This window comes from Perna viridis, chromosome 2 (assembly GCF_037379345.1).
Source record: "Perna viridis isolate PV_CMFRI_1.1 ecotype Kerala chromosome 2, ASM3737934v1, whole genome shotgun sequence".
Classification (NCBI taxonomy): Eukaryota; Metazoa; Mollusca; class Bivalvia; order Mytilida; family Mytilidae; genus Perna; species Perna viridis.
Window position 1 is genome coordinate 44,482,456 of NC_142446.1, and position 20,004 is coordinate 44,502,459.

At 33.6% G+C, this 20,004-nt stretch overlaps 1 protein-coding gene, 1 non-coding gene and 2 pseudogenes across 3 annotated transcripts; 2 read left to right on the forward strand and 2 right to left on the reverse strand.

The window, feature by feature from the left end:
* Nucleotides 1-1,895: 1,895 nt before the first annotated feature.
* LOC148625266 (uncharacterized) lies at nt 1,896-8,928 on the reverse strand. The gene is made up of 4 exons (XM_088568726.1): nt 8,571-8,928; nt 3,793-6,275; nt 2,542-2,647; nt 1,896-2,036 (listed from the first exon to the last, which is right to left on the reverse strand). The coding sequence occupies exons 1-2, from the start codon at nt 8,712-8,714 to the stop codon at nt 6,042-6,044; spliced, it is 378 nt and encodes a 125-aa protein (XP_088424852.1). The 5' UTR covers nt 8,715-8,928; the 3' UTR covers nt 1,896-2,036; nt 2,542-2,647; nt 3,793-6,041.
* Nucleotides 8,929-9,460: 532 nt separating this feature from the next.
* On the forward strand, nt 9,461-12,366 carry LOC148625267 (uncharacterized; annotated as a pseudogene). The gene is made up of 3 exons (XR_015920149.1): nt 9,461-9,503; nt 10,185-10,410; nt 11,231-12,366. The product of XR_015920149.1 is annotated as an uncharacterized LOC148625267 (transcript).
* On the forward strand, nt 10,716-10,787 carry Trnas-uga (transfer RNA serine (anticodon UGA)). Its single transcript has one exon. It is a non-coding gene; the product is annotated as a tRNA-Ser (tRNA).
* Nucleotides 12,367-13,026: 660 nt separating the features above from the next.
* LOC148625269 (uncharacterized) lies at nt 13,027-19,865 on the reverse strand (annotated as a pseudogene).
* Between the last annotated feature and the right edge of the window lie 139 nt (nt 19,866-20,004).

Consider the following 20,004-nt stretch of genomic DNA (forward strand, 5'->3'; position numbering starts at 1 on the left):
GCTTCGCTCGGCAGAATTTTTACTGTGCGCCCCTATCTTAAAATCCTGGATCCGTCCCTGTTACTCCTACAACGTAAGAGTTGGAATTCCGTTCCTCTATACCCTAGGATGGCACCAAGTCAGAAAATAGCTTGCCAGACAACCTTTAGCATTGCTGGAGTATAATATGATTTGCTACCTAAGCATTGTATTGTGTTTTTTTTTTTATATATATTTCTTTATTGCTTTTATGGAGAATATTAAAATAGTTTCAAAACAGGCAACTTGTTTCATGCTAGACGGTTAAAGCAAAATATGATGAAAGCTATTTACAGATTAGTGAACAGGGACGGCTCCAGACACTTTGAAAAGGAGGGGTGCAAGCCAAAGTGATGGTGATGCTAACACATTATTTTCCATGTTTTGTCAATTTTACACATGAAAATGACTAATTTTCTGGTAAAAAGGAGGTGTGCCAACCCCCTCTGATCAATGAACAGGTATTACCAGCACAGTTGACTAATAATCATCATTCGATAAGACGTCCTATTAAACAGGTGCATCATGAGCTTATGGTATGATTATCCTCACCTCAACATCTCTCTTAACTTGTGAACAAAAAAAATCACAATTTACCAGTCTTGTAGAGTTTATACAAGGAAACCATGAATTCAGATCAATTCAATGTAAATTATAGGTGCAAGTACATGGCATGATTATGATTAGCTCAAAATTCAACAATAAATCTCTTCTTTTTCAAAATGTTTAATGTCTGTGAATGTTTATATTTTATTCTATTTACCCATGGAATTTGTTTTTTTTTTCATTGATTTGTTGTGGTTTCAATGCATATTGCAATTATTTCTTGCATTTCAGGACAAGAATGTTTTACTGTATGAAATGATCCTGCTTTATACTACTCTAGGTTACAGACCACCAATTCAACCAATGAGCATTTGGAACGTAGGCAAAAATAGTCCTACGCAGAAATTACCCCTGTTCCTCATAGTGCTGTGAAAAAAGTTCTCATCTTATTTAAAAAATTTAAACAGTTTCTGAAAGGAAAAACATTTTTGTACATTTTATAGGTGCATATTGCTTCTTTTGATGTGAAGCCTAATCTCCATAATGACTTTTAAATATACCCCTGTCTTGTGAAAACACTGGGATTTCCCATGCTATTTATAGACCCTTCACTTCCGGTGACCAGTACTGCACTGCAAGTCAGCTAACCCCACATGCCATTCTGAGGATTGTGAGCTGACATATGTAGAATCATGCTGATATATAGTCCTCTGCAGGTTAAAGTTAAGGTAAAGTCCAGAGAAGCCATTGAATATTGTGAAATTAGCATAGAAGCCTATGGAAAGTGGAATTAGTGGTTTTTAGCCTCTATTATGACATTTTGAGGCAGTTTCATAGTGCTACCTGACAGAATCAACAGTTGCTTAGCCAAATAGTTGTTACACAAAATTACTTGTTCGAGAAGTAGTGAAAGATTTAGCACTCACTAGTCTAAGTAGAAAACTTAAATACATGTACCATTTATGTTTGCTAATGAGATAGTCATTCAAAAAACCAAACAAGTAACGATTAAGCTTCTACAAGTGAAATCACCACATGGTTATCAATAATGGGCAAACCACATACCATTAAGCAATCTATAAAAAGGCCCAAAAGCAAATAAAGTAAAACTATTTACAAAAGACCATAATCAACCTAATCTACAGAAAACAATGAAGTAATTTTTTAGCTCAGTTGATAGAGTGACAGCTTGCAGTGCAAGGGATTCTAGGTTGTATTCCAGGATGGTACTGTCTAGAAGTATACATGGCTGTTATTGTATACATGTATGAAAGTGACTTTTACTTTTGAAGCACAACACATTTAAACCTTGTACATTTGCATAAGAAATATGATTTTGAAAATATTTATTTTCAAACTTCAGCTTCATATCAGCTTTCATTACAGTGCAAGCAGAAATTTGAACAGCATTGAAGATCATCTAAATTATACATGTATGAATTCTTTTCAGTCATATATATGCCAAGGATGACCTGGAAGTATAAAAATCAGTAATAAATATACATAATACTCGTATTCAAAGTTATTGTGATTCATGAATCCTGTATTGAAGTAGACCTCTATTTAAATAAACCCTACATTATATGGCTCATTGGATGTTTTTTTTAGTACAAACAAAACATCCCATTATGCTAAAATATTATGTCCATGTTACAACCTTCACTTAAGTGTCATGGGAACTATAGTGCTACATTTTAAGCGATAAACACATATGGGATCTATCTACATTACACATGTAGAAATAATACATTTCTAAAAAAAATTGACTAATGAGAGTTTCTAGTGAACAATCAAAAGACTTTGAATGTGGGGGTCCAAGCTAATAATTTCCTCATTTTTGCAAGAAATTTCCACATTACTTCCAACATTACCCAACAAAAGAGGTGGGTCCTACCTTTGGAACACCCCAAATCAATATTAATTTTTTTTTCAAAAAAAAGGCATAAAAATACTGTATACTGAACCTTAAATACCTACACAATCTATTATCATACTTCATTTGAAGAGAGCTTCCTGTTATGTATGACTTGTCTGGTAACTTGTATCATTGGTAGGTGAACATGACGGCTGCATCCAAAATTTTCTGGAAAATATCAAAACATATTTCCTTTTAATACGGAAAGAGATACTGAAAATCAACATGGATATACTTTTATCATACTGTGATGACTATGGTATAATTGTACATGTTCATGACAACATACTGTGCAAAAGAAATCTGATGACTGATAAAACTAGTTCCTTATCCTTAGTTACTGATATACCATCTAAGTCAACAGCTTGTATTTATGGATCTATTAAAAAAGTAAAAAAAAATAGCACGATAAACTTCTTAAAAAATTGAAAATTGTGTCATATACAAGGTCATACAAATGTATATGTTAATGTTTAGATTAATTTCCAAATCATATAATTCATGTAGTTTACTTCAAGTTATGTATGAAATGTTCTCATATGACTTACATGTACAACACATTGGAACATTAAATATTGCTTTTGATCGCTCTTGGTCAACTGTTCAGCAATACTTGCTTCACTGGAGTTTCCTTGACCTTGTACATGAATTTATTTTTGTTCTCAAAAATGAAATATGGGGTACTGTATACACAAATAACAGATTCTTGTAAGGTTTTGTTTGTGTTACCCTCATCCTGTTCAACAAGTTTGTATCGTAGACTGTTTCATTTAAATGAAAATCAACAGTCATTGACTCAACAACAACTCTTCATGTCTTTATAAAAATGTTTGTATGGACTATGGAACATGTATACAGTACACATGTAAGGCTTAAGAAAGTTTCTTGTGTACCATATCTCCTGTAATTTGTATTGCACACATTTACTTAGACTACAGCACATGATTTAGACATATTATAATTAACAAATACATGGTATATGATAAACACTTAAGTTATTTATCATAATTCTTCATTATTGTAACTGTGTTCGAGCTAAATAAAATATTTGTATTTTCATCATGGCAGCACTGTAAACAATAGTGAATGCATATCATTAATGTTCGTTCAAACTGTCATGCTCGAAATGAAAATTTATACTCAAATAAAACATTAATTTAGCGACAAATATGCCGAAGTTCATAAGCAAGCTGCTGATAAAAAAACACAATGGAGAAAATTAGAAATAGTTTGGTGTTTTTTGTAGAAGGTTTGGAATTATCTCAAACTACGATTTTCAGATTCATTTGTTTTCACCTTAATGTGTCACTTACGTTTTTGGTGGAATATATGTCCATATGTGAGTACATGAAACTCAAAAGTCATGTAAAAGTCTGAGAATTCCGAACTCCTGTTTCCATGGGCTGCTCCTACCATCAGCCAGCACTCCACAGTTTAGTTTAGTTTCGCACTTTTGGCTAGGGATGAAAAATGACATGAATGGAAACCGGTAGTTGCTATAGTGATTAAAAATGAAGAATCTATTGTTGATAAAACATTTTCTGAAAAAAGGGAACTTTTAAAAGTATTTTGCAATGTTTTATATATATTCAATGTTGAAGGGGCTTTTTTTCAATGACAATTTGACTTCATTGTGAAAGTGAAAGTAAGTCAATTTTTTACCATGCTAAATTTAATAAGTGGATTACAAAGTGAAATAGCTCAAAATCTAACCGGCGATGCCCATATGAGGAAGGGGTTTTTGAAGGGAAAAGTTTGAACAGTTTCAGGGATTGAAATAAAAATTTCAGATATTTTGCGGGAAATTTGATATTTTTAAACCTGATTTTATGAACTTTTTTGCAAATTTTCGCATATTTTTGCATGGTTTCTATGGTAACCCTACATGCTGTGGGTAATTTTTTTCCAGAAAATTTTTACTGCATCCTGAAGGCCTTGGCTTGAGCTATTTCTAGATATATAGATTTACAGATGCTTGACAATTTTTTAAAGTGATAAATGTTACAAAGCATCAGATTACAAGACCAAAATCAGGCAGTTCTACAATACTGTGGAGTGCTGGCTCAACCTGAGGTTCTTCGGGAAACATTGCGGATTTTCTCTTAATCCCGAAAAGGAAAGATAACTCTAGAAAAAAAATTATTTCCTTTGCCGATCATGGTCTCAGTATCGTATTAATTTTCCCATAGACTTCTATAGTGAAGTGCATATTTTTAGGATTTTTTAAAAAATATGTAAATTGATTCAATAAAACTTTCACTTATGTAGCATTTCTAAGGACATGTGAAAAAATAATTTCCCGCAAAGAAAATAGGGTGAGTCCACGAAGATTGGACAGAAAAGTAGTCTTGAACTATAAATAGCCATTTTCCCTACTTTCACTTTCGTTTTGCACTCACCAAACCAACCTTTTCAGTGGAACATTTTTATGATATTATGTTAGATTTTCTTTTAAAAAAGTTCTTCATCTTACAGTGTGATGTTTGCTCTATTTTTTAAGTCATTGTTCATGTCTTTTGACAAAACATTAGTTTGTAGAGAGGCAAAAAGAAAATGCACTATATTTTTATGGCATCCATGTTTTGACATACACCCACTCAGGGATATGCAATACGATACTGGTACCTCATGGCTCAAATTGTTTATGCCGATTTAATCGTAAAATTGAGGTCTGTGGTTTGATTTAGATTGAATTGTTCGTGTTGATTATAATTAATAGTTGAAGAAGAAAGGTGTAACAGGTATCAAACGTTTAACAATGAATGAAAGAAGGGAATTTCACAAGTTTTGTTTCAGCAGTGTTTCATTGCTTTGCAAACGTAATTGTCATGGCGTCGGGTAGTTTCGCCCTTTTTCCCATTCGCTCTCTTGTTGTTTCGCCCTTTTTCCCGTTCGTCCCGGTTGTTTCGCCCTTATTGTAATGTCGTTTCGCCCTCATTGGATATACATGTGTTTATATATACCGAGTAATTGATGGGTCATTTCGCCCTCCTTAGATTTATTTTCCTGTTAATTGGCTTGTGTTGTGACAGGTAAGAATACATGTTTATTCTGTGAATAAAAACTTGAATGTTTGTATAGTAGGGGTTGATCTAATTGTTAAATTGATAGATACTTGTACTGGTAGTCCTTTTTCTTTCAGATAAAGCCCATCAGTTGCTGATTCTGAGGCAATGTCACAAGAGATATTTATTGAGAAATGAGAAAATTGGAAGATATTGATAACCAATTATGTCATTATATATCTTTTTCGGCCTCGAGAATAAATGTGATATATGGTGATGACAGAAGAGATTAATATAAGTTCTGAACATTTATTTAAATAATTCATGAGTATAAGAGCACAATTACTAGCACATTGTTACAACAAACTGTTTAAAGAATACATAGAAAATGAAGCATGATTAAAATTTGATTGAGAATAAAAGCACTATTTATATAAGTTACATATGATAACACATAGTAAATGACAGGGTTAAAAATACAACATTATCATGGGAATTATAAAAGCACTAATTATAATAGTCACTACATCGTTCAAAAACACTGGATCACAATATCATCAGTCGCAAAATCGGTATATATGTCCAATCTTCTTGAGGAACGTTGTTGTTGTCATCTGAGTGGAAGGGTCCTGGTACATGGTCCACAGTTCCTTGAGTTTGTCGTCCAGTCGGTTGTAGCGGCGATTGGTCTCCCTCGCAAGGTCATCGGAAGCAACACTGATGGCGATGAGTTCAGCCTCCCTTCTCAACAGCTTGATCAGTCTGTATATTCCACGGCCGGAACTGGATTTCTGGTTGAGTAGTAAATAATATTTATAAGGAGAAATTCCTTATTAATAAGGAAAGGGCGAAACGACCCACCATAAAGGGCGAAACAACTCAGGGCGAAAGAACCCAGGGCGAAGGGGGAAAAGGGCGAAACGACCCAGAACCATTGTCATTTTGCGGTGGCACTTGATTGCACTTTTGACATGCTGTGAGATTGCTTTCAGATTTACTGGTTATGTATAGAGTATATATGTGCTGTGATGTGATAACCTGTGCAACCTAAATGTGGTCACTGTGTGGTTATAAGTTAAGTCCCTTGGTCTATTTATGGAGAAAATAAAATTGATAAAAATAAAAACAAAACAACGGTAAAAACATGTGTCTTTGTTTAGTAACGTTGAAAATAAATATCAGTATATATATATAAAAGTCTAAAGGAATCTGCCAACCAGCAAACTTAATGGGTATCGGATCGTGCAGTCATGACGATGCAGCACAAACAAAAATAATTATATGTCTAAAGGATTGTACAACGATACCGATAAAGATGTTAACACACTATAATAAAGTATATAATGGGCAAAATTTTCAGTCAACAAATGACCTTCTTCCGTGCTTAAACTGAGCGTGTATGAAAGTAAATGGTCTGTGAACACAACTCGCTACCTAATCAGGTGAATACCTGTGACGTACAAAATTTTTTTTACCGACAGTAACAAAGATCTTGAACATTGTGCTATAGACACACGTTGTGTGTTGATCTTGAATACTGAACTATAAAAATAAAAAATATTTACAAATACTGTTATAAGAAACTATACAAAATAGGAAGAACTTAAATGTTTTTTGTTAATTCCGTGTGGGTGTAAAACACGGAGTTCTTTTATCCAAAATCCCTCCCGCTTCACTCTGTAGATCGCTCCAGATCGTGTTTTGTTCCACGATGAAGATTTTCATTTTGTTGAAATCATCGAGGCAGTGGTTAGGTAATCTAAAGTGTTGACTCACTGGGAGTAAAGGCTTTTTTGTTAGGTCGCTCCTGTGCCCGTTCAAGTGCTTGTGAAAAGGCTGTTTAGATTCACCAACATATTGAAGGCCACAAATGGGACAGTGGAGCAAATATATTACATTAGCACTCTTGCAGTGCATGTTGCAAAATATTTTGTAGCGTTTCTCCGTGACTTTGCTGGTGAATGATGACGAGTGGTGCATTTGGTTGCAACATTTACACCTTTTGTCACCACAGGAGCGACTCTCGCCTGGAGTCAAGTTGGGCTTAGATATTTCAGCCCTTACAAGTAGGCTACGCAAACTGTCTGGCTGTCTGAAAACAATCATAGGTGGTTCGGGAAAGACTTTGGATAATGTTGAGTTTCTCTCGACAGAGGCCCAGTGCTCACGAATGGTGTTGTGGCTGTTTTTAAGGCAGGGATGGTATGTCAGAACACAAGGGGTTCTTTTACATTTTTTCTTTGCCTTGTATTGTAGCAGACTACTTCTTGGGATATTGTGAATTTTTTGGAACCCTTCTTTGATGGTCTTGTATCTATATCCCCTTCTTCTTAAATTGTTCTTCAGTTGACCTAGACGTTTCTTTAAGGATTCGTCATTTGAACAAATGTGTCTTAGCCTAAGAGCTTGACTGAATGGTATACTCTTAGTCAGGTGAGATAGATGACAGCTCTTAGGCATAAGATATTGATGTGTGTCAGTTGGTTTTGAGTATAGGTCCATGGAGAGCTCTCCCCCCAATAAGGTGCTGGAGGTATCGAGGAACGAGATGCTAGTAGCAGATGTTTCATGGGTGAACTTAATTGAAAGATGTTGACTGTTGGCACGGGCGATAAAATTGTTTAGTTCTTCTTCGTCATGTGTCCACTTCATATCCATGTCGTCAATAAACCTATACCAGGACAGAGGCTTTTCTATAGAGGATTCAAGTAGTTCTTTTTCAAATTTTCCCATGAAAATGTTGGCATAAGACGGAGCCATTTTGGTACCCATAGCTGTGCCATTTATTTGTAAGTAATGGTCTCCTTTAAAAGTAAAATTGTTCTTTTTTAAAACCATTTAAAGAATTTACAGTTGTTCTTGCTTACATTTTTGAAACAGAATCAATGTCATATAAACAAGAAGGCTTGTTGTATTATTTTCCTGATTGTTTAAACATTACATTATTCTTGCTAAGCTAATTGTGTGGATTTCTTGATTAATTAAACACTATATTCTACGCTTATCATATACTTTTTCAACCCAATATTTCTTTCTTAATAAAAACTGGCGTATACGAAGATTCATTTCTATACATAAATACTTACCAGTGCCACATAGTCTGTGCTGCCACCTTTCACATACATCACAAGAAATTGCGTGCTGTTGAGGTCGAACCTCTCTGTCACATGAAATACACAAGTACTGTACCATAGTTTATGGAAGAATGAAGAGGCTCCGTGCACTTCCATACATACTTTTTTTGTCAAAACACACTCAAGATCAAAGCAGCCAAGTTGTGAAATACATTTCCTTTAATGTTTTCCAGTTCATGCATGAATTGTTTGCCCATACCTAAGATTCTTCAAAAGATTGTAATCCAGGGACAAAGACTAGACATGGAAAACAGACATTAACAACAAAGAACACAAAATTACTAAAATAATACATGTATACAAAGTAACAAAAGGAAATGAGCAAGTCTGCGGTAGACGAAAGAGGAAAAAAAACTATGACACATTGAACAAATCAGTTTTCATGGCGTAGATTGATACACCATAACGATCCACAGGTACATGATGATGACCATAAAACTTCTATAGTGATAACTTAATTCTTGTAGCAACATAACCCTGTTCCTGAAGCCTACTTGTTAAAAGTCTAGTGTGATACAAAAAGTCTGTGTAGTTTTGGCAAGCTCTGGCATAAAGTATTATAATGAATCTATGATGACAAAAATTACGTTTCTAGCGCTGTGTCTATGACCTACATTTGTACACATACAATGTATGCTACTTTGTTAGAAATTTTAAATCACCACATCTTGTGTTAATCTTAAGTACATGTTTTTATAGTGGTTCTCTTCAAAATTTGACATAACTACTTATCTATGTTCATGTAATTACAATAAGATGTTGGATAGTTTTCTTCAAATTTACACACTTTAAAAAAGAGAGAACTTTCACCTGTACATGTACATTATATATCTAATCTATCCATGACAGTTTCTAACTTCACATTCATTGATGACTGTCTACTAAGTTGGAAGACGAACTGTATACATAGTACATACATGTAATGTATGGTTGAATTTGAAAACATTACAGCAGTAAATGTCCCATTCATATGAAAGCTTTTTTACAGAGAATGGCTAATTAAAATTCTGTGTGCACTAGAAAATGGTCCAATCTTTAAATTATATGCCAAACCATTATTTAAATTGCAGCTGCACTAGCATTAGTGCACCACTGTTCTATACTAGTTTTATTTTCTGTGCCCCTGCATTGGCTTTAAAGTTCATGATAATGACTAAAAAATTATCTGTGCTTCTACTAAACCTACCTGTCATTTTTTTTTAGGTTTTAGTTTTTTGGGTTATTTTATGACAAGCTTAAAAGTAACATTGTACCAATATTGAAGTCTGAATGTGTCTCCATACCAAACCTGTCAAAAACTTTCTAAATATATAATGATATACATGTATAAAGTTTTGCATACATGTACATGTACCTAACAATTGTAGTTTGTAACAACATCATATTAGAAACTCAGGTATTTTTTATGCTGCCAAACCATACACATGTATTTTATCATGAACCACTCATTTTGCAGTTGTATTGCCATTGATATCAGTACAGAACTATTCCCATGTTACATGTTCATCCTTGCAATCTAAACATTGCCTCCAAACTCTTTCATTAGTACATTTTTGTACTTGTAAGGAAGTCATGGAGTAACTTTTGAGGACACTGAAGATGAAGAGACCGAGCAGGTTGATTTAGTGTGTGATGTTCCATTCCATCAACTGGAGAATGGAGAGTTTAATATTGTCTATGCACATCCTGAAACATTTTCAAGAAAGAAGTTTGGTAATTTACTACGCAGCAAGACTTATCAAGATAATATCTGTGCTGTTGTAGTAGATGAAGTGCACATGGTTCCAGAATGGTTTGTATTGCAACTTAGATATATGTATGTTTGTTTTTCCATAGTCCCTTGACATACCCAGAATTTTAAAAAAAACTGTACAAAAGGGTTTTTAAAAAATATTTTGTAATAGCAAAAATGGCTTATACAATGTAAAAATGGAAGAAAAGAACAATGACATAATTACAATAGTTACAAACTTTTATACATCCTAACATGTAGAGGACCTGAATTTTGTAAATATATGGTATGAATTTTCTCAAATCACACATCTAGTAACTAAATACAACACTTAGTTATAAATTAGCATGGAATACATCTGAAAATCCTCAGTAGTATAGTGGTTATTATGTCTGCTTTGACAGCAGAAGACTGGGGTTCAAATCCTCACTGAGGAAACCATGATGCTTGAAAAACTGATTTTATTTCATTACACATGGCAGTGATATAATTTAAGTGGAAATACTTGCTAAATTTAATTTTGCTTATAAAAATATTTCTTATTGCTAAAATTAGCTTTGGAAATTCTATATGTATGATATGTGTAAGACCAGTTCAGAATTAACACAAGGAACTTATATTTAGTTATTGTAAATTTTCAGTATTTGCTGTATTTCAAGTTCCTCTCTTTAGGCTTAAAAACATTTATGACACTTTCATAATTTGATGATTTGAAAAAATACCTAGCCAATTTTTTTTCTGTCTGAAATGGAAAAGGTTAAAAGTACATCTATTCCAGATCTAAATTTCAATAAAAAGATGGCCTAATAGACCCAAAGTTTAAATTTGAATGGCCTTTCAGTATACTTAATTAACATTCAATTGAAGTACTCTTTTGTAGGGGTGATGATTTTAGGCCTGATTTTAAGAAAGTTGGTGAGTTGACTTGCATTTTCGAGAGTGTGGCTCATTTGGCCCTGACAGCAACTGCCACTGTGGACTTAATAAAGGAATTAGAAAAAGTATTAAATTATAATAACCCTGGTGTTATTTAGGCTAACCTAGACAGACCAAATATTTATATACAAATTGGGAAAAGACTCCTTAATATTAGAAAATTTGAGAAATATGATGATCTTATAAAGTCTGTTAGTAGCGAGAGGAAAGAGAAGCTATCTAGTTTTCCACTAACAATTATGTATGTTGAAAGTTTGGAATGCCTTGGATACTTTTATCAATATTTAGCTCATGAATTGAAAGATGTGCAGTTTATTGATGATCCCATTCTACAGAACAGAATATTTGTCCAGTATCATAAAGATTACCTTAACACTATGAAACAATTAATGGTGTCTGAGCTTGTCAAAGAGGACCCCAAACTAAGATTGTTTCTAGCCACCGTAGCTCTAGGAATGGGCCTAAACGCTCCATGCATAAAGAGAATAATTCATTGTAGACACCACCTACAACTGTAGAAAAGTATATGCAGCAAATAGGAAGAGCCGGGCGAAATATTCAAGAAGCAGAGGCCATAATGTATTACAACTTGGGCAACATTTCTAAAAGTTGAAAAGGGTTGTCAAGTGCTATGAGGGACTCCTGCTTGCTGGAAAACAAATGTTACCGGAAAGAACTGTTAAATTACTTTGGTTTTAATGAGATATTGTACTGTGGAAATAAGGCCAAATGTTGCTCATTTTGTAAAAGTACATGTAATACTAACTAGTTGGCTTAAGTCATATCCAAACAAGCTATGAAACAAAACTTGAATTCCCATTTAGTGAAGAAAAACTTAAGCCTCAGTTGACACAATATTTTTTTCACTATGTAAATATTGAAGAAATTAATCATTGTCTTTTTTATTTATATTACTTCCTTTTTCAACCCACTATTTAATTTCAAATACTTGTACTATTAAAGACTGAACCATTGTGATTACTAAAACTCTGATGGATCATCACAGACACTGATTTTGTAACTCCTTACCCTTATGTGTTGCTACATGTATATATGTGTATGAAATTGCATATTATGCTAATTAAATTATGCCTTGCTGAACTTGGAAGTTGAATACCTTGTTCTATACTGTTTTGGTAAGAATTTGTTTATACACGTATACTTAATCGTACACTAAATTACTAACTGGTTTATATCAACTAAAACAAATATAGGAAACATTTTAAAATCATATTGATTCAGTTTGACTGTTTGATGCTATTAATTCCATAACATCAGATTAATCACTGTCTTCATCAGATTCAGATTCTTGTTTCCTGGCGGGTATGCCTCTTTTTAGCCTTTCAACATTTGTCGTAACTGCACTTTCAAAGTTTGCTTTAGAAAATGTAAACGGGCTTTTGCTGATGCCTTTGAGGTTGGTCAATTGACTACTATCAATTACAGTAAATGGGTTTAATTTGATCAGTTCCCCCAATATAATGTTAAAATCTTGCAGTAATTTCCAAACTTCTGAACAATGTATTAGTATAAGGTTATATTGGTATAATGTATGACAAAAAAAAGATTTATGTGTAAATTAAAACTTTTCTCAAAATTCAAATTCATCTTGGACACCAGATCTAGATTTCTGGGCAAGTCTTGAAAAATAACACGCAACTTGCTGGGTTGTGGGAAATTCTAAGTATTTGAATGTACGTTTACCATTTGAACTTTTCAAAGTTCTCATTGCCTGTGCAACTAGTTCCGGGTCTTCATTCCCCCGGTAATATGTCCTTTTTGAAACTTTTCTTGTAAATATTTAATCTGAGTTTTGTTAAACCTGTCAACTTTCTTTTGAACTTTCAATGCCCACCTTTCTTTTTACATTGTAAGGTTCCTGTTTTTGATGGACCTTGCAAAGTAGGAAGATTCCCAATCGGCTGTTCCATGATCTTTTTGGCGTAGGCCTGTTTGATCATATCTAATGACACTTTTTTTCTATTATACAGTCACATGTAATAACATGGTGATCCAGTTTTGAATGACTGTCAAAACTTTTCATACAGTTTACATTTGGACGACAGAAAATTTTCTGTTTCTTGTGGAATATTACTGATGTTATACATGTAAGTTTTAAAACTCTCTTTTTGTTCTTTTTGTGTATTGTTGTCTTCTTTCGTGTTTTCTGTCATTTCCTCTTCAGTATGAGATTGAGTGGATCTAGTCACTGGGAATCTTTCCAATTATACATGGTTATTAGCGATGAGTCATTGAATTTACTACCTTCAGGAATAATTTTGCTCCATGGAATAAATTTTTCTACAAAAAATATCAGAAAATTAGTATGATATTCAATCATACAAAAAATGTGATTATATACAATTTATTGCAAAAAATATTTCAACCATTTCATAATCCACAAGTTTTGCGCTTGCTATTAAATATTTTGCATTGAAACCTTTAGCAAATCAATGAACAAAAATGGGGCAAAGACTGATGGGATGCAACAACTTATTATTGCTTTAGATTTTCGTTGAGTAGAAATAGTCTCATTGAAATACTTCATTTCCTACAATGTCTTGCCATTTCTTTGCTTTTCAAAATTTGGATGCATCATGTTTATGATTCTACCATAGTTGAAGAGGAAAAAAAATTGCAAAATCTGCATTTTGACACTTATGTTCTATTTTTAGTAAGGCAGCCATGTTTTATCAGATCACTCTGAAATGAAAGTTTCAAGGAAATCTATCGAGGAGTTTTCAAAAATATTTTTTTTTAAATTACAGAGGACGAACAAAGGATGACGGACGCATAGGGGTGGCATAAGCTTACGTGGTCAAAGGTCAGGTGAGCAAAATATGATGACGGAAAATGGCAGCCATCTTAAAAATGCCCGCCAAAAGACAAATTTTGTTACTGCCATTCAACTTAGAATATCATGTTTACCTACAAAATAAATTCCATGTTCATGATTTTACCTGCGTCACCTATGGTGAAAGCAGGTCCAGTAGTTGTTAGACTTCGTCTGTCAGTATTTTCGTCACTCCATCATGCTTTAGGGGTACATACTTTATGTAATAACTAATTCAAAAAGTATTCAACATATATTATTCAAACTTTGCACAGTGCTTATGTACGTGTTGGAGATGTGCACCTTCTACAGACCTACTGGTCAAATAACATTGCTCTGCCACAATGTTGTATGTTGGCATTTGTAATGACGCTACAAACAAAAATATTGTTGCTACATTCCTCAAATATAAATTGGGTCTTATAAGTGCAGAATATGAATTAACGTCGTTGTATATACATGTACACACCAGACCCTATGTTATATGACTTCCACACGGTCAACCCTTCTTCGCTGAATTTTAAGTAGTGAAAGGGAGTAATATTTGGAATTGAGTTGACTGCACTTTGTTTCTTTATTGGTCCTTGCTGCACCACTTTCAACTTTACACTGCTCATTCTTGAATCGACAGCCTGCAAAAATTCAATAACAATGTAGTCACAAAAAAGTGCATGTGCTTATAATCAGACTTAACCTAACAAGAAGTAAGGTTCAGTTAGAAATGTATACAATGTTGAATTAGTGTGCAGGAGAACATGGTGTACTGTACTCTGATTTAAAGGAACCTTCTTAGTTTTTTTCAATATTCATAGATGTCTGATTTTGTGTTCAACAGAAATTGACGATTTTGTTGTCTCATATTGCTATAAAGTCCTTCACAATTTTATAGCTGGGTATATAAAAAAACATGTTATAGCCTAGCTACCACTTTTTTCAACGATAAACATGTAGAAAAGTTTTGTACTTGCATCTTTCATCTGTTTTGCTATTACTACATCATGACCTTCGTTAACATATCTTTTGATGTACCTCTTGCTGCATGCTGCTTTCCTGTCACATGACCCCTTTCCATCTTGGGATTCACAGAAGTTATATGTCTCTTATTTTGGTCCAATACTCCAATACACAATTGTATTAGTAGACTATAACAACCGGCATTTTGCAAGTTAGAATATAAATCTTGAACTGTGTCTGTCATGGATAATAATGTTATGAAGGAATCCTGAGCAACTGGGTTTTCGAAAATATGCACATATGTAAAATATTTGTGAGCGAACCTCTCATTTTGAAGAAATGTGCCACGAATGTCCTCTTTTTTCCAAACCAATTTGTTTGGGTGCATGGGTAAAACTTCAATGCCCGATCTGCAACTACAAATATTTCATTGTCAATCATGTTTTGCAATGTTTCTCATTTGGCTTGTTCTTGGTTTTTACTTCGAAGGCGATGCCTTTTTCCATTCATTAATGTGGCTAACTGCTTGCTGCAGTTGAAAAACTATGCCACCATGTTCAAGATTTGTATGAGTCCAATCAAATTCATCCACAACTTCTTCTATATGCTGTATAATTTCTGTAATCTGTTCACATTCATGGCAGACATGGTCATGTTTATGATCAGTACATTTAGATTGGCATTCAGCACCGCTAGGTTCACTGAATACAAACTTTCTGCAATGGTCTGAAACATTTGATTGTCCTGATATATATGATACATGCACCTTAAAAAAAAAACTGTTAGGCTGTGATTTATATCAACTGAGAGAAATATAATAAAAATGCTCTATATCTCTAACTTCTTTTAAATAACACATAGTTGAAAGAGGCTCTTTTGTTTTTGTTTTTGATAATTTTTTTATAATTAGAACCCCTTTGATACATTGTATTCATCTTGGGGAGTTTTACTTCGGATAAAAATGATTATTTAATAGGTCATAATCTGTCATGTTCGGCTCCAGGCAAACAGTCACGATCTTGGTTACTTATATAATATTTTGGTGTATAGAATAGTCAATAGATAGCCTTTTTTCACAAATTAGAAAATTAATGCTTAATATGAACATTTCTCAGCATGGAATTCTTCAAAATAGAATCCCGTTTCCAGTTCATCTTTTATTCCTCGGGCATACACTTCCTTGTACACCAGAGCAAAATGACACATAAATCAATTCTGGTAACTTCTTTGATGTATAGAGGAACACATTATTTTGTCCAAGTTCCTAAATGGTAACTAGACAGGTAGGTAAACTTTTCTTTAAATTTGTATTTATACGGTAAGATGTGGTATTTTTTGTTGGTTTTCACGTGCACTACTATACATAATTATTTTTTTCACAAGATGTGACTTTTTTTTGGTTAGGTTTCACATTGCTGCGAACAAATTCTGACGAAAACGTATACTAGCATATTTGAATTAAGTACAATATTGATTAGATATCTTTTAAGTACCAGTCCACATAAAATTCAGACACTACCAATGTAAAGTGATTCATGGTCAAGAAAAACCCACCAGACAAACGATGCTTTTTTAGTCTACATATGCTATACTTTCACGTAACAACATTTTCTGCATTTAGGTTTGCACTTTTTAGAAAATCATACATTCATCTCCCACAAAAATCAACCAAATGAAGCCAAAATCAAGAGAGACAACTCTTGCAAAATGCATATATATATATATATATATATATATACAACGTCTCAGAATGTGACGACTCTATTTGCTACACTGCTCCATCGGATCAAATTGATACAGGGAAGATACATAAACGTATAGAAAGGTCAGAAAAATTCCCAACGATGTTAGAACTGTCAAATTTGCGATGCAAATTTTTGGTCTTTCCCTCCGCGGGACTCGAACTCGTACTGCTGTGACATCTATGGCAACACCGCCTGCACAAAGTCCAGCACCCTAGACCACTAGGCCATATATATATAATCATAATTTTTGTCTCAAAACAACCAAATGTAAATCTAAGACTGATTATGTGATGAGTTACTTTCTGAACAACAATAAATTGATTTCGGTGGGTTTTTGACATGCATGAATCGCTTTCTGTCTGATTTTTAGAAAGACTGATACTTAATAAAATATTACTATACCCAGTCTTGGGAAATTATTATGTTATTATAGTGCACTTGATTGTAAAACTCATCGTAATATGCCACATTCTTAAAGTATTAAAGACAAGAAATTCTATTCAGCGACTTAAGTAAGAAATAGTATCTTTTAGCCTAGAAAGTTTTTTTCATGTTAAAATATTGAGTTTGTAAGCATAGTTCGAGGCCTTTTTTCCCATAGAAATGGCTATCTATAAACAAATCAAGTATTCAGCATGAAAAATGATCAACAAATTCGAATAATTCAATACAATAAGCTTTATTTTAAGTCCGCAAACTCATTACAACAATACAACATATGCTCTTTAGAGCTTTTATAACCGACATAAGGTACATAAATAGCTATACAATACATGCATACATGTAATATACATTGACTAAGCAATAAAACAGTTTTGATAAGACAGACACATACAGCACAACAATAAGCAATAAAACAGTTATGATAAGACAGACACATACAGCACACCAAATAGCAATTTTTAATAGAGCAAATTAAGCAATGAAACTAAAAGCAAAATAAGCAGTCAGCAAACAAAATAAATAAAATCAACAAAAATATGGTTTCGGGGTCGCTGCTCCAGGCATGGATTAACAGTCACTACAAGCAACACAAGAACATTTTTCCTTCCCAGCTTGAAATCGTGGCTTTGAACTGATTGAAGTACACAGGGCTGGAGCAGCGTACCTGAATGACTGTTTCCCATACCTTGTTGTTTTAACATGTTGTATCTGTAATAAGTTGCTGATTAAAGGGTGATTATTATGAATGGATTGTGTGTGAAAGAAAAGCCCCCCCCCCCCCATTTTCTTTGCAAAATTTTAACACTCTGGTTTGATATACCTTATTTGTTATTTAGGATTGTATTATCATATTCTAGATGCGGGTGGTAGAGAATGTACACTAACAAATCCATATATATTCCCTATCAATTTATTTATCCATATGGCCGCCGACATTTATTTACTTTGAAACTCTGGAATGCCAAATACCCGGATGAACATATGTCAAGTACAAATATTGTCGTTACGTCATGTTAACGGTAAATTCTTGTCGTGTTTTTTTTTTTTTTTTTTTTGTCGAATTCGTAATTTTTGTCGTCCTACTATAAATAGCTTTTGCGTTAACTTTCAGGTTTCAGTCGTGGTTCCTGTACATGTCTTGTTGCATTTATCGTATTGCCTGAGCGTTCCCGTTATTTATAATTATAATTATAATTATTTTTCGGGAAAGGATCACTCTTCTTGTAGATCGGGGTAACCTGTGCCTCCTTTAACCTGTCTGGAAAAGAACAAGATTGAATTGTAAAATTTGTCATTGTAGAAATTGGTTTTACAAATGGTTTTCCTTTTTGTTTTTGATACATCCGATCAATTTCACAGAAATTTTATCAACACCCGTAGCCTTTTTTACCTCAAATTTGGCAACTTTTTCTTCATCGGTACATTTAAAATGGAAAAAAATTCAAATTTTTTGTTTTCAATTTTCTTCAAGCTAGGATGATTTTCTTTATCAAAAATGTATTCTTTTCCAATATCGTTTGCCCCGTTCACAAAAAAAAAAAAATGATTAAAAACCTCTGCCACTTCTTCGTTTTTTTTTAGATTACATCATCTTTTTCTTGCTAGATAATACATTTATACTCACAGGGATCAACGATGAAATCATATAAGACGACGTTTCTTTTTATTACTCTGTATGGTTGGATTGGATTGAGTGCATGTCAACTAATATACCCCGGGTTCTCGAGTTACAACTACCAGCAGACCACAAAATGCATCACAAAATCAGAGTCGTTTTTAACCGGTAGAGATGTTCTATCTTTTTGTGAGTTACTACTATGTTTGTATACAATTACATCAAGCCGTTATCTAGATGAAAACTAAACGCATGCAATATTATCTACATGTTGGGTAAATATCTAGATTTTTCGATGGGGGAAATCATCTTGATGAAACCATGAACTTTTTTTACGTGAACCGCCACTCATATATTTGAGTGAACTTTCAACATTAGACCTCATAATCTACTAGAATAACACGAGTATACTTGTGTCTTACCTTTCCTTTTAATGGTTTTCTCTTCACCAAAACCAAGCTATTGACCGGTGTCAATACTAGAGATGTGTCCAGATATTGTATAATGCACTAAGTAACATACGATTTTTTCCAACAAGACAAGTTTTAATACTAAAGCAATTGTGAAACGACTCTTTGGGTTGGATTTTTTTTTTTACATTCGGGACGTTTTTTTCTTCTTCATTTTACAGAATTCTTTGTTTTTACAGCTGTGGGTGTAGCCTTTGGGTATCTTATCAACCCTGCTATCCCATCATCAGTCTGGAGGAAGTGTTTGGACATACCAACAGTGCCTCAATGTAATAGTGATCCGGACTGTGCAGTAGAGAATGGTAATAGATGTGTACCGAAAGCTTCATTGTGATCACCACCGCTTATCTACCAATAGTCTTCAACTCTTGACATTTTACTAGTGGACTCAAGAAATCATATCCAGTATTAAAAGAAAGCAGTACAAAGGAATGTTCTAACATGAACACGTACTAACACAATTTTCTATTTTATCTTCTTCCTTTTACCTGACCTGATTCAGGAAAAGGCAGTTCCATTTCGAAAGAAATTCATATAGACATCATGTATATATTAAGAGATAAATATATATATTATATAATAGAGAACATATTTAGAAATAGGGCATATATAGAACATTAAGTGGTGAAAAAAGGGGGGATGGCAAAACTGTTCAAT

Coding starts and splice junctions, on each gene's coding strand:
- LOC148625266 (XM_088568726.1), bottom strand. CDS start 8,714: ATGGAAGTGCACGGAGCCTCTTCATTCTTCCATAAACTATGGTACAGT. Junction 6,276..8,570: donor GCACAGACTATGTGGCACTG/GTAAGTATTTAT, acceptor CTACTCAACCAG/AAATCCAGTTCCGGCCGTGG.